Source organism: Microchirus variegatus, assembly GCF_963457635.1.
Source record: "Microchirus variegatus genome assembly, chromosome: 13".
Lineage (NCBI taxonomy): Eukaryota > Metazoa > Chordata > Actinopteri > Pleuronectiformes > Soleidae > Microchirus > Microchirus variegatus.
The window spans coordinates 19,813,866-19,829,390 of record NC_139814.1 but is presented as its reverse complement, the minus strand read 5'-3'; the positions used below and the strand labels follow the sequence as shown (position 1 = coordinate 19,829,390).

General features: G+C 45.1%; 1 protein-coding gene across 1 annotated transcript in view; it reads right to left on the bottom strand.

Moving 5' to 3' along the window:
* Positions 1-4,728: 4,728 nt before the first annotated feature.
* Positions 4,729-15,525, bottom strand: part of foxo6b (forkhead box O6 b) — a gene marked incomplete at both ends in the record, with an annotated part of 48,687 nt that continues 37,890 nt past the window's right edge. The window contains one exon of the mRNA XM_083900261.1: positions 4,729-6,411. Coding sequence (XP_083756387.1) covers positions 4,729-6,411 — 1,683 coding nt within the window. The remainder of the gene's footprint in view (positions 6,412-15,525) is intronic.

Genomic DNA, 15,525 nt, shown 5'->3' with positions numbered 1-15,525 from the left:
GCCATCTTGTCAGGTGAACTGATGTTAACTATGTTCTGGCCTTGGCTCTCTCTCTCTCTCTCTCTCTCTCTCTCTCTCTCTCTCTCTCTCTCTCTCTCTCTCTCTCTCTCTCTCTCTCTCTCTCTCTCTCTCTCTCTCTCTCTCTCTCTCTCTCTCTCTCTCTCTCTCTCTCTCTCTCTCTCTCCATGCACACAGTAACCAAGGTGAGAGGTGGCGATGAGGACACACACACAGTGTTGTTGTGCGTCTGTGTTCTTGTATTTGTTGCCTCTTGAGGACCTTTGTCTGGCACACACACACATACACTGACTTTGTCAGGACCAGAAGTCCACATAGAGTCCAAAAACCTGGTTCTAATGAGTTCTCAGACTCTTGAGCTCTTCAAAATCTTCTACTACTTTTTCCTCCTTGGGTGTTGGACTCCCAGTGGTGCACAATATAACACCGCGTTCCTGCTGTTTGCTGCTCTTTATGCGCCGTATTGTTTTATGTTTTTTTTTTTTTTTTGCTATTTTATTAATATGCTTCTCCACAGCAGTTTGGCCAACCTCGCCTGTCTTAAACGTATACTATAAATAACATTAGAGCTGCCGTTTCCGAGGAGGTATATTTGAATTGTGCTTAGGTTATTAAAGTTAGGGTTAGGCGTGAACTGGTTCAGGCTTTGTTTAGGGTGTCCACATGAATGGAAGGTGTCCTCATTAGTGTGCATGAACAAACCTGTGTGTGTGTGTGTGTGTGAGAGAGAGAGAGTGTGTGAGAGACAGTATGGCAGTGCAGATGCAGTCAGTCCCTCAGTGAGGAAGACTCCACAGGGACAGACACAGCTGTGGCATGGCATCAGGTTGTTAACGAGCCTTATCACACACACACACACACACACACGTTCGCGCAGCTCTCCTCATAAGGACTCCCGTCCATTTAGACAACAACGTTACCCATAAACCTAGTTAATGTCTAACCCCTAACTTTAACTTTAACTTTAACTTTAATCGAACCACCGTTCAAACCTGAGCCCTAAACTTTAACCAGTTCCTCAGAAATGAAACACAGGGAGTTAAAGAAAAAAAGAAAAGAGACCGTTTCCTTCTCGTTTGTTCTAGTTTACAGCGTTCACATTTTCTTTTTTTTTCCCACTTCACGGCCCATAGCTTCGTATGTTATACTCACCTCAGTGACTTCATATTGGGCAGACATAAAGTTTTCTGGGGCGTGAGGGAGTTTTTTCCTCCCCAGCTCTGTATCAGTGTGACCACCTCATAAAGAGGTTAAACCTCTGCCGTCTTTGAAACCTATCTAAGTTTAATGTTTTTTTATTACTTAATGTGTGTGTTTTTAAATTGTTTCAAATGTCTAAATCCATGGTTCTCAATCTGTGGTACGTGATCTTAGAGTCACCTTATCTCTCATTCCATCTTAATCTAATTTCACTATATCAGTGTACAGGATGTAAATCTGCCTCCTTTAACCCTAGGACACTGTCGCTCAAATTCAAAACACCATCACTAACGCCGGGTGATTTTTACACCCAATAAAAAGTACTTGTCATCAAAATATATCGAAACATGACAATACATGACAAATTGGAGTAGTTTTCCTTTATTTTAAACTGTGTCCTGTCTAACAAAATTAAAGAAAAGCATCATGAGGCGACCATATAAAAATGCTCCAAAATGACTGGTGTTCTAGGGTTAAAAAAATCTGTAGCTGTCTTCGTTCGGATTATTTACACCACTGTATTTTAACGTTGGCTTTAAAGGTGCATTATGTAATAAATCTAAAGCAACTGGCCATAAAATCCTCCTAATATGTCACAGAGACTCAGGAATAATGTTCATATAACAAACTGAACTCACCAACAACAACAGTACGGACAAAATATTTGCATTAAAAAATATATTTTGCAGACTGCAAATCATGTTTAGGGTTGGCATGTTTTGGCATGTGGCGCCACCTACCGCCGTCTACCAATCATTGCAGTCAGTAGAGTCTCAGCTGCCGAGCAACCATGGGTTGCCAGTTACGTCAGAAAATGAATCCTAAAAGACCTCTGTATTTTGAATTTGAATGTAGTGACTGTTTTTGGCCACATTCTTACATATGGCACCTTTAAATATTCTCTGAAGCTTTCTGAGGCTTTTTAGTTTGGAGTTATTTGTGATTGTGAGACACCAGCAGAAAAAAACAACAACATCATCCATGTCCTTATTTGTTTGATTGTGTTTTTTTTTATTTTGACGGTCACCAGATGAGCAGATACATCATTTTAGAAAAAAAGAAATTGATATTTGCAAAAAAATTATAATACAATTTTTCTCAATATAGAATATATACAGAATCAAATGTAGTCCAACTGAAATAGAGTTCTGCCTCTTTATCGTCAAGGAGAGAAAGCAGTAAGTGGTGGTGGTGGTGGGGGTTCTAGGGTCTGAGTCGTCGTCGTCGTTGTCCAGGACCCAGTTCTCCCAAACCAATAAATATAAACTGTATATATTAATGTATGCTGCACTCAGCCGGGCATGGACAATACCAGGGCAAGATAGTTCTCCACAACATTCCCTTAATCAGTTCTTTTACATCACTGTGCTACACACACTCGCACACCCACGAGAAGCTGAACACACAAACGCACACAGGCCAGAGAACAAATTACAGTCGGGTTACAATAATGGGCCATCGGAACATCGTGAGAAGGAAACGAAAGAAAAAAAAGGGAAGAAAAATGTGTATTGAAATCCTCGTCGTTGTCCTTGATCAGGAGGGAGAAGTGGCTTTTCTGGTCAAAGCTCGGCGGAGAGCCGGCTGAGTAGCACTTGACATTTTGGCCTGATTCAAACAGCCAATTTGACACAAAACTACTGAGCTGGAAAATCTCTCCCAGTCTCACGGATCCTGCCTACTCATCTCGCTCTCGTCCCAGACTCTCACTGTAGCTGTCCACCTTTCTCCTCTCTCTCTCTCTCTCTCGTATTCCTATTCTCTCTATCCTGAGTGTGGGACAGGTGCCAGGACAGGGATCGGTGAGCGGTTTCCCCCCGCGTGGGAGGGAAGAAAATCAAACGCACATGGAAACAGGACAGACGACGGCACGATCACGGAACGAGCACAAGAAAAGACAACAGCAAAGTAAAACTATGGCCTGGACGGGGTGAGGAGAAGGGGGGGTGTTTGAAGGACATTGTTAGAGTTGCCAGCTGCTTTACCTTGTCACTGGGCGCTACCTCTCAGAAACTGCCCTCCTTGAGCTTTCGACGGCGGCAAGAATTATGACTTTGCGCCAATGAGCGAATACACACACTTGCATAAATCATCCATCTTGTTTGGCGGTTAATTACTCTTGTTTACCCTCCGAGTAACCTCGGGATGGGGCGGCGCGATAGGGAGGGGGAGCCTGCGAAGAGGAGATAGCACCAAATAGTAATCTGCTGACGGTGTTCATCAGTGTGCAATTTGCAGGAGTTAAAAAAAAAAAAAACGCTCATCGCGGGGCTTGAACCTCGGTGTTCGGTGAATTAGTCAAGGTTGCGTGGGGTCTGAGAACATGCAAGCTCCATCAACATCCCGCTCCTGACCACCGCTGCTCGCTAAGCTGTTCTGGGGTCAGCCGGGCGAAGGAGCCCAATGCTCGGGCAACACCGGCGCCGGGGCCAATCAGAGAGCTCCTCCAGGATGTACAGCAGGCTCTGATCGTTGCTTATTTCATTACGGGGAAAGCTACATAAATCCACAAAATGGAGAGGAAGAGGCAAGAGGCACTGTGGGAATATTTGCATTTCTCCTCTCCACTACACCCTCCACCCTTCATCCCCGTCTCTCCCTTCCCCCCCCCCCCCCCCCCCAACAATACCACCCCTTTCAATCCCTCTCCCATTTAGTGCAGAGTGACTTTAATCATCACTTTCACCAAAACACATTAAGCTGGTGTGTCCGGAGCTGAAGGGTGGGTTGGGAAAAAAACACAGTGGCGCATTAAATTTGCAATAGTGATGCATCACTCTGGCATTACTTTGGAGATTAAAGAAGGGACGTTGCATTTCAATGGAGTGTTGTTGATGGTCGTCTGATGGATGACTGAATTGCCGCCGTCCACCAGCGAGAGAAGTCACGCTGACCCTCCACTTCCCTTCTTTCCAATCCTTCTTTGCTTCTCCTTCCTCTAAAAAAACCCTCCCTCTTTTCTTCATCCCTAAACCTCAAAGCCTTTTAACCCCAATCTGAGCACAACTCTACACTGACAAATATTTATGCAGCTGTTTGATCATTTTCCCCAAGTCAAGAACAACACCTCCTTTGTCGGGAGGAGATAATACAGTGAAGTGGATTGCATACATTAAACTTAAGCCAACACGTGACGTGACTTTGCCTGGTCTTTGTGTTACTGCATCTGTGTGAAAGGATGGATGTAAAGTGCTTGAGAGCTTAGGACGAGGAGGACAAGACTGGGAGGAGAGATTAAAAAAAAAAAAGAAACAGAGGAGAAAAAAATTGAAGGGCATAAACAAGGTGGTGATAAGCTGTGGGATCATTGGCGGCAGGTTCAATATGGAGACAGAAAGCTTTATAAACAGGAGGAAAAGTAGAATGTAATGGTGTAGGGAGTCCCCAGGAAACAAAAATGACAAGTTATTTTGCTCTACAGTCTCGGAGAATCACAGTCCACCAGCAGCCTGGCCCAGAGGCTGAGAGTTCCAGTTTTTTGTGTCTATCCAAAGCCCAGGGGACCAGGACTCAGCCTGGCACCCAGCTCTGGTTGCTGTGAGCTGATGGAGGGCAAGCGAACGCCCCTAAGCTCATGCCCATGCCCATGCCCACACCTTGGGAAAGAGAGCCATCAAAGTTAAAGTCCATGCTCTCAGTGTCCATAAAGTCATTGAGCAGGATCGAGTCTACGTCACAGTCCAGGCTATTAGGTATGTTCTCCATCTCCAGGCTGGCAGCCATTCGACTGTGGTGCTGCTGCGCCTGGTAACCAGCGTTTCCGTGCTGGTGGTTGTTGTTGTTGTGGTAGTAGCCGTGCCAGGAGTTGGTCATACCTTGATGGTGAGCTCCTGGGTACGGCTGGTGACGAGGGTGAGGCGCAGACGCCAGGCGACAGGGATCCTGGGGGACGTCCATAACCCCGGCGGGGTTGGGCGGCAGGGCGGGCGACGTCGGGAGGTGTGGTCGCGGCCCGTAGTGGTTGGAGGTTTTTAGACTGTACGGCTGCAGGATGTCGGTGCTAACGCGTGGAGAGATGGCCTGCGGCGGAGGCCCACTGGACACAGCGCTATGTTGGCTGTGGCCGTGCATGGAGCGCGGAGTGTGGTCGTGGCTGGGGTTTACTTTGCTCCTGTGACCGTGCTCGTGACTCGCGCCGTAGTCGTGGGCCGGGTGCGGCTTGTGGCTGTAGTCGAGGCTGGCTTGGTGTTTGTGACCCTGATTGTGGTTCTGATGGTGGGCTGTGTTCTGGTCATGGACCGAGCTGTGTCCATTGTGTAGACTGGGAGTGTGGGCGTGCTCCTGGCTGTGATTGTGGCTGCGATTCTGATTGTGCTGGTTGTGAACACCATTGGGTCCCTGTGTTATTAATGTGTGTGTATCCCGTCCTTGACCCAGCACTGTGTCTTTGCTGCAGTATGTAGGACCTCCGGTGAGCAGACTCTGCAGGGCATTATTCTCCGAGTAGCCTCTCAGTGGGCGCTGAAAGCTGACTGGCTTGTTCTCCTGGATGGTCTCCATGGGAGTGTGGTGCCGGAGCATGCCCAGTGAAGACTGTCCATAAATAGGCCCACAGTAAGTGCCCTCTGCCTTGGGCCCAGGCACATAGGGATAACCGTTGCATTTGATTTGTGGTGGCTGAGGGTAGCCACTCTCATCGAGACTGATCGCCCCTGTCAGGTCAGTCAGCTGGGGCAGTTCCACAGTGGGGCAGTGGCCCCCAGTGCCCAGGGCAGGGGAACGGGTGCTGGTCGGGCTCGGATACAACCGCGGGGAGCCTGAACAGGATAATCCACCTTCCTCTGGTTCATCAGCCTCTGCCTCAGCCAGGATTGGGGACAAACAGCCACTTAGTGTGGAGGCAGAGGAGGAGGTGCGGGAATGGAGATCCGTCCAGGTGTCGTACTCCTCACCCCCCATGCCCACACCTCCTTTCCCTGCTGGAGTGCCGTGCTCTGGAGAGCCTTGCATCGCCGGCCCACCCCCTTGGCCTTGCCCCCGCCCGAGGCCCATGGCTCCTGCTCTCTTGCGGCTGATGCGACCCTTGGTCTTCAGGTAGCGAGTGCCGTTGTCGACGGACGCCGCGCGTCGCCTGGGTCCCTTTCCACTTTTCCCACCCTCCGGGTTCAGCATCCACCAGGAACTCTTCCCCGTCCCTTCATTTTGCACGCGTATGAAGCGACTGTGCAGAGACAGATTGTGTCTGATTGAGTTCTGGAATGAGAGAGAAATTGGGGGTAGAGGGGGGGAGAGAGAATAGAAGAGATTAAGATTAGCACCCGAGGGAACATTTAGGGTTAAATAATCACTTCTTGAGAACACAAAGTAATTTCAAATGATGGCCAAACTATCAAGGCTGCATTGCAAGTGAGGAGGGAGAAAAAAAGATGGATAAATAAAGAGGGGGAGATGGAGAGGAGAGCAAAGAGTGAAGGACCAATCGATACCTCCCTTGACCAACCTCTCCTCTCCACACGCGCTCACTGAGTCATAATATGGACATGGGTGCAGCCTCCACATCAAACCATCACCAAGGTTACAGAAATGAATCACGCGAGGCAACCCAATCACAGACAGCCTGTATCGATTGCAGGGGCCTCCAAATATGAGAGCCAGAGATCCAGCCAGACACAGAGAGGGAGAGGGAGGTGGATTGGTGGGGGGGAACTGAGAGGAGTGGGGGTGGGGGGGGGTTTGATTTGGCAGGAGAAGCTCTGGAAGAGCACCAGAGTGAAAAAAGAAACAGTCATGCACAAGCCTGGAAGAAGACGGAGGGAGAGAAGAGAGAAGAAGGCAGGGACACGCTCATTTAACCTCTTTTAAAATCACCGGCACAATTAACATAACTGTAAATATCTGCTATATGATGATGATGATGATGATGATGAAGTCTTCCTGCGAGTCGCTCCGAGGGGGAAGTGGATGTAGCGGTTGTGGGCGAGTGCAGCGTGGGTGGGGACGGTGGTGGAGTTATAGGATAAGCCTCTCCAGACCCATGTTTAAGTGTGTGAGTGACGGATGTATAGTTAATCCAAGGCTCTGCAGCAGCAGCAGCATCTGAAGCCCGGGCCAACCTGGAGTGAATTGATGAGACCTAAGACTCTGCCTAAAGGAAGAGCTTAGCGGGGGATACACATCATCTCAGCTGGCCAAGTCACTTTAAGTACGGCATGTTCATCCAAATCTTTTCTGATTGTGTCACTGTTCACACACACTCTCCACATCTCCCGCCTTCGCCGTCTCCAATTCCCTTTCTTTTTTGCCCCTTTTTTATATTCTTTCGGGAGAAACCAAACACACACACACACACACACACTCCGCCTAAACCCAGCGACTTGTACCTCATGCACACAATGGCTCACTTTTCTTTTTCCTCCCTTGAGATATCCATCTATTTCTGCCTTGTTTATTACCTGCACATAGCTCACAATCTCTGTCTCCTGATATCTTGAGCCGTTCTCTATCTTCATTCAACCCCCCACCTCCTGTCCAATTTTCCTGCTCTCAGCCCCATTCATCTCCCTCTCTGAGTCCCAGCGTCTCTTGATCACGACATCGCTCATTCTCTCCTCCTCTCCACATCCATCCTCTCATCACCTAACACAACTTTCATCCTCCACCTCCCTCATCTTTCTTTTCACTCCGGCATCCATTCATTCATCCATTCACACTGAGAGATGTGGCAAATATGAGGAGAGAGAGGAGGGGGAAAAAAAAGAAGAAAAACAGCAGGAGATGCAGATCTGTGCTCAGCTTATATTTCACTTGAGGTCGAGTGATTGATCGTTTTAGCCGTTTAATTGGCTCCGACAGGATATTTTACGATCTATAAGCATTGGCAGATCCTGGCCAATGGCTGAGCCTCCTTCTCTTGTCATGTGGAGACGTCCACAGTCGTGGTTACGACCAGCTTGTAACGCATGGAGGAAAAAATTTGAGGGCTTTATTTGTTCATTTCAGGGACACTTTTGTTGAAGCAAAATTAGATTTTGGGGCCCTTTACGTGATGCTTCTGGGGGAATTCAGCCTGGCATGTTCTCACCCTTATATTGGCTAGAATTTTAAATGATAGCAATCTCAGAAGAATGATCTTGTGTTGATTTTCACTCATATTCCAAACTGCAGAATACTAAGAGGTGAATGTGGTGTCAGCCTACTCAAAAATGACAGACGGTGCACTTATTATAACCACGATGATGATTTAAAAATAAAAAAAAATTGCAACATGCAAAAGTGCAACCACGATTTAAGAGCTACAAAAAAATAAAGTAAAATAATACATTATTATCGTATTTACATTCAATATTGGTGTCAAAATAAAGAATGACACAAAGTCAAATAACTTATTAGTAAAACAGCACCTCGTTCATTCAAAAAATTAGTGCAAATAAAGAGGTGGACAAAATGTCTCCTGATGATTAATAACAAAAACGAGATCCAGCACATGAGGTGCATTCAGTGAACCTTGTAAATTTCAGCAAACATGTATGAAGTCCACTAAAACAAACGCTCGCTGCAGCCTTTAGGTAATTGAAGATGTAGTAGATGAGTATTTTTTTTTATCTTTTAAATGTTTTTAATGAATGTTTTATTGCATATTTTCTTGGAATATCATAATATTGACTGACATTTTTTTTTAACTTTGATCGGGAATTTGAGGTGGGGACGTTAACGCGGCATCGGTCGACCCTTCAGCCATCACATCAGTCCATACAGTCAGCATACGTATCCTCCCCTCCACTGAGGCAGCACTCGGACCCACACAGCTGTGAAATGGACTGCCAGTGAAAAAAGTGGTGACAGCTCTTTATTATTGCATCGCAATATGAAAACATCCACAACAGCGGGTAATAGGTTTGTGGCAAAATGTTTACAGGGGGATTTTCAGCTTGAAGTGGGTTTTCAGATCCGGCTGGTTTCCTCGCCACTAATACTGTTAGCGTGTAGCAAAGCCCCCGTCCGCATGCAACCCACCCACCCTCCCTCCTCTCTCTCTCTGCACGACCACTCGCAGGTAATTTCACCCTATCATCCATTCACATCACACTGCTTTGACTAGGCACTCTTCACAGACGTGGAAATTGGAGATTTGCTGCTGCTCTTCAGGAGGGTACCCGCCAAAAAAAATAGAAAAACAGGTCGGCACATGCTCAACATTTGCCAACAAATTAGGCCGACTCCACTTCTGTGCAGCAGCCGCGCCACGGAGCACAGACACAATCAAAGCCCGATTGGACGATCACACCGCGTGGAAGAAAGAGGCTCCTCGCCAGCGGAAGGCGACCGGCGTCGGGTGATCCGAGAGCGGCACCCTGACAGGTTTCCTCCTCGACGTGACGGCTCTGGCTGGGCGTAGCCATGGCAACAGAGTAAACCAAAAAAAAAAAAGAGGGAGAAATGAGGAGAGTGGAGGTGATGTGTGTGTGTGTGTGTGTGTGTGGGGGGGGGGGGGGGGTAGGGGGAGTAGTTGGTGATGGTGATGGTGGTGGTGGGGGATTGATGGTGTTTGATGCTGCAGGCAACTCCAAACAGCCTTTTATCTGAGTCTGTCAGATTCCTGCTTCCAATCCACCAGGGAGGCTCAATCACCGGTACTCCCAACGCCTCACTACCTGTACCAAGCTGTGATTAGCAGCCGTGTGTGTGTGTGTGTGTGTGTGTGTGTGTGTGTGTGTGTGTGTGTGTGTGTGTGTGTGTGTGTGTGTGTGTGTGTGTGTGTGTGTGTGTGTGTGTGTGTGTGTGTGTGTGTGTGTGTGTGTGTGTGTGTGTGTGTGTGTCAGTAAAAAGCTTCTGTGCAACTAGAGCTGCAATTATAACCACAATGGCTGCTCCTTCACCTGCTGATTAGTTGGATTTATTATTATTTATTTATGTTTTTTTTTTTTTTATAATAATAATAATCAAGATTCAAGATGAACTTTATTGTCCCAGAGTGACGTTTGTCCTGGACAAGGCAGTCGACGTTCATATTTCTTTTTAAAAAAGTGTCGAAAGCCATAATTATACGGAATCTAACAAATGATTACATTGTGGAAGAGGTGTTGTCACAATAGTGCGTTTAAAATTAATAAAAAACATTCTAGATTTCTGAAACTTGAAACCAGGGATCACACCCAATAAATAGATGAGATTAAAAAAAATGATGTTATTTTAAAATCAGCATCTGACAATAATTAACTGTGGACATCTCACTTTATGTCACGTTGCCTGTGTTTAGTGAAGGATTTTTGTCATATTTAGGGTTTAAAGACAGTTCACTTTTTTCCTTCACTGATAGCTGATTTGAGTGATTTTGGCCAGTATTGGCCTGACAACGATACTGAGAAACATATCTGTTCTTCTGCTTCAGCAGGATCATCTGCCTCCATCTATTCTGCCTCCATCTTTTCCTCCTCTCCCTTGTGTCCTCTTGTGTTTCACCAACTGTCCTCGTGTCTTCTCTGTGGTTTTCCCTCTTTTCCAGCTCCGTCTTCAACAGTCACCGTCTCTCCTCTCTGCACGTGACCGAACCATCTCACCCTGAGCTGTCCCTCAAATACTATCATCTCTACGCCCGTCTGTCCTGATCACTCCCTGTTTAATATGATAAAAGGCTTAGATGGGCATTTCTGTGCTGAAACTGTTAACAGTGCAAATCTGCTTCTGTTACTCACTCTAATGTTCCAATTGTCCGCCCCCTTATCTGAGCGCAGAAGTGCAACAAGGCTCCGATGAATCATCAACAAATTAGCAGAAGACTTATGAATATGGATGAGGGCTTTTCGGTTGGACCTTGTAGAGCAGATTTAACAGTTTTCCACTTAATTCATATCTGTGACTGCAGGCAAAGTGACAGAAACACCTCACTGCACAAGTGGCATCTGTCTTTTTTTTTATTTGTAAGACGGCGAAACAAATAAATCAAATGTTATACGTTACGTTACACGTTATACGACTGACATTGTTAGCGTGGTGGGTGCTAGCGAGTGTCCGCCTTCGCCGAGAACCAGAACACATGGCTGCCAGCGGGGGAGAACGCCAGAAAAAAACAGCCGGTCCACAAAAGGCTCACCTAATTAAACGGAAAAAGCTGTCGCCGTTTGACGAGAAACTGACGTTTGGAAACCGCTCACTCTCCCACACCAAAGCCCATAGAGAAAATCAGTGATTTTATGTCTGTTGAGACACTGCTGCCTCCATCAGTCACTTTAAACGTCTTATTTGTTTTATTTCTGTCTTTGAAATTCTTCATTTTGATTTACCGCAGCGACAAAAATCTTAACAAATGTGGCAGCGGCGGAGCAGCAGCTCCTGTTTCCTTACTAAGGAAAAATGCTATTTTTTCTCTATGGACTTTGGTGCATTAGAGTGAGCGTTATCCAAACTCCCCGTTTAAAGGTGCGTTATGTAATAAATCTAAAGCAACTGGCCATAAAATCCTCCTAATATGTCACAGAGACTCAGGAATAATGTTCATATAACAAACTGAACTCACCAACAACAACAGTACAGACAAAATAATTGCATTAAAAAAATATATTTTGCAGACTGCAAATCCTGTTTTGGCATGTGGCGCCACCTACCGCCGTCTACCAATCATGGCAGTCAGTAGAGTTTCAGCTGCCGAGCGACCACGGGTTGCCAGTTACGTCAGAAAACGAAACCTAAAAGACCTCGGTATTTTGAATTTGAATGTAGTAACCGTTTTTGGCCACATTCTTACATATGGCACCTTTAAATTTCACTTTAATGGATTAATTTTTTTATGGATCACTATGAGGCAACCATCATAATATAAATGATACAAAAAAAATACTTCCTCATTTTTCCCATGGGTGGGCAACAGAACACTTATTATGTATGTATTTTAATTTATTTGCTCCATAGAACATTGTAATTGCAGCGTTTGTGATTTGGTAATTGCACAGTAATTTTGACTGACCTGTCCACAATTACTCCTGCCTCTCAGTATATATCCATATATATAGTTGTATATCAATATATATGTATATACATACTGGTGTGTGTCGGGTGCCGTCATTGAGCCTGATCAGGATTTATGTCACGCAGCTTAAGTTACGGCCATTTTCCTGCCAAGCCTCGTTCTTTTCTAAAGTTTGTTAAGATTGATGGGCCGGGATACGTTGACCGATGCTGCCAATTTAAAACAGAAGAGCATCACTCAGTCCGGCGAGACTGTAAAAACACATCTGCCGCTGACAATCGGATTCCAAAAAACGTCAGTCGTTTTTTTACTGGTTTACATGTCACGGCAGCGCTTATGGTCCGAAAGGTGATTTGTAGAAAATACCACTGGAGTCATTCATCAAAAGCGCTTGTATTTAAAAGAATGAAAACTCTGACATGACTGTGTATTCATTTTGAAGGACTGTAACGTGATGGAAAAAGAAGAAAAAAAAGCACAATGAGCGACGATTTACGAGAAGCATAGTCGAGGTCAAGTGTGCGTAAGAATGAATCCAAGATATAAATCCTTTAAGAAAAAAGATCATTTTGGCCACATTCTGTTCTCTTTGTGAGCAGCGAATGCAACTCAAAAGATAAAGAGAATGGATTGTTTTCTGGGGATAAAACTTATGACCTGATGAAGAAATGATTACATCTTGTCATACCAGATACAAAGTGAGCAGCCTATGGTGAAGATTTGTGAAGTTTCTGGCTCCTTCAAGGTCAGGGAAATGTCAGCTGTTGTGACAGAAAATACTACTACTGCTAATAAATGCCTATTATTTGAAAAAAAAAATGCTGGAATGAAGCGTCAGGAATCAGATTATGGAATAAATCTTGACTGAAAAGCCAAATAAAGTCTAATATTACAATAAAAAGATAATTAAATGTCGAGAGAGAGAATGTAATGACATTAGTTTAGGTTCTGCTCTCGTTTGTGCTGTGACAGGTAAACTATTTAGTGTCGAGGAATATTATTTTGTGAATTGCACTTGAGAAACAGCCTGCTTTTATTTTAATTGTATTGTGTTCGTGTCGTAGGGTCAGATAATACGAGATTGGTCTTTTTCGTCTGCTCCTTTTCATTCACGTTTTGGGGATTTTTCCTTTGTATTTGGTTTGTTTGAGGGACGGTAAACTCCCATCCGTAAACTCCTGAATCTCGACAATCTCGATTTCATCCATCGTCCGTCGCTTACTTCTCCGGGTTTTTTGCTGCTCAGACGCAGAGAGAACGGCGTTCGTGGAGCCACTGACGCTGCTGTTCCGTAGGTAATCGAGCACCAACACGTTCATTAATATCAATGTGTCACTAATGATTATCGCTCATAACTTGCACAAATGAGCAACAAAAGCTGCAAATTAAGAAACAAAGGCAATTTAAAAAAAAAAAAAATTTAAATGTATAACCTACAGTGGTTATTGGGCCATTTAATTTAAAACTCTGTGTGGAAACAGATGAAGAAAAAACATGAACATAGAGTAAAAAAAAAAAAACATAACATTTTGGTTGAGCTTATAATAATGATGATTAAAGCACCACTGTGGAAATTCTAATGCCCCCCTGTGGACTTTTGAGTAATTACTAAAAGAGTGTGGTCTTTATGACCTACTTTTCTCTCCCACACACACACACACACACACACATTTGTGCTTCATTCATAGTGAGAACCCTCATTGACATAATGCATTCACTCATCCCTTACCTTAACTTTTACCCTTATCCTAAAACCAGGTCTTAACCCCCAAAAAGACCAAAAAGATGTGAGGAGCAGCCAAAATGTCCTCACTTTGTGGCTTTGACGTTGAATGAATTGGAGCTGCGTGATGACGGAAACAGCAGCATGTGCAGGCATGTTGTCAGGGAGCGCTTGATTTGCGTTATGTTGGCGACATATTGTCAAAATGATTGTTACGTCCTACTGAACGTCAACGCTGTTGGTGTTTGATTATTAGCCAGTGTTTTGAGTTTGTAGGTTCAAATCCAGCGACGGGTCAGCCCATTTGCTCACTGGGTGCAGATAGCCGCTGTCCCATTACTTTGACAATGGTTTGAATGTAGCTGCCATTAAAAGTTACTGACTCCAGCTTGAGTGTGACTGTGTGGCAGTCACACGCGGTGGGAGTGGAGTTTTCACTTTCTCTTAATGGAAGGTCCTGTAGCAGGAGATGTCACAGTTTAGTTCCCACCGTCGGCCTCAGCGGACGAGCCGATCACTGAAATCATTCCTGCGGCCTCAGTCTCAGCCCTTCACGGCGCGGCGGCTGCCCGTCCGTGCTTCACCGTACGTATTAAGTTGTCAGGAAGACTGATTCTGAAGCGGAGCGGCCTGTGCCCACTGACTGCTCTCTGCTAATGCAGCAGGAGATGGACTGTTTCAGGGGGGGGAGGGAGGTGTGTGTTGCCCTGCAAATCCACCCCCGTTCCTCTACAGGGAACCTGCCGCACCGAATCCACCTCCACCTGCACTTCACTTCACCACCACCGCTCCACATTTACACGACGACTGGGTTTGATCTTGACACTCGGCTGGTTTTACTGAGTCGAGGGGAAAGTCAGAGCGGTGGTTAGCTAATGGCCCGTGTATGCACACTTTCTCACAATGTCAGGGAATGTTTGAATGTCTAAATCCATGGTTCACGAACACTGTTGGAGTGGAGCGGAGGAATTTTGAGAGTTAATCTGATGTCACTATACCAGCGTGTGAAGTATATGTGAGGATGACGAGAGAATAAATCCACTTACACCACCAGCGTTGGTGATCGTGGTGTTACTGAGAGAGATCGATATTTTCTCAGGTGGCATTTGGTTTAAAAGGTTTGAGAACTAAACAAACTATAGAAGAAAAATACACTTCATGGTACGGGTGAGCAGAAAAACATCACTCATTTTTAAAAATGTCTCAGTTTTTGCATTTCAAATTGTCAGATATTCTGTGTTTTTTCAATGAAAACTAAGCCATGTGGATGTAAACGTTCTCTTATAGCATTGGTTCTCAAAGTGCGGCCCGGGGGCCAATGGCGGCCCGCAGAAACATTTCTGGCGGCAGTGAATTACAGTTGATAGTTTTAATCCAGGAGCTACTAAGCTTGTTACATGTTTATTGGACATTACTGGATACAGACCAATAAGTGTAAACAAAAATACTGGGTATTTACCTGGTTTCTATATGGTGAATTTTAGTGTATTATTGGGTTATAAGCTGGTAATAAGCAGGTAGCTACAGCCCCCAATTACTAGCTATTTACCCAGTAAATATATGGTAACAGAAATGTGTTACTTGGTATTAACCTGTAATTAGAAGGTAAGAACAATGGCCAAAATACTGGGTAATTACCCAGTAAATTATAAAGCGTTATTATATTAACCCTTAAATTACA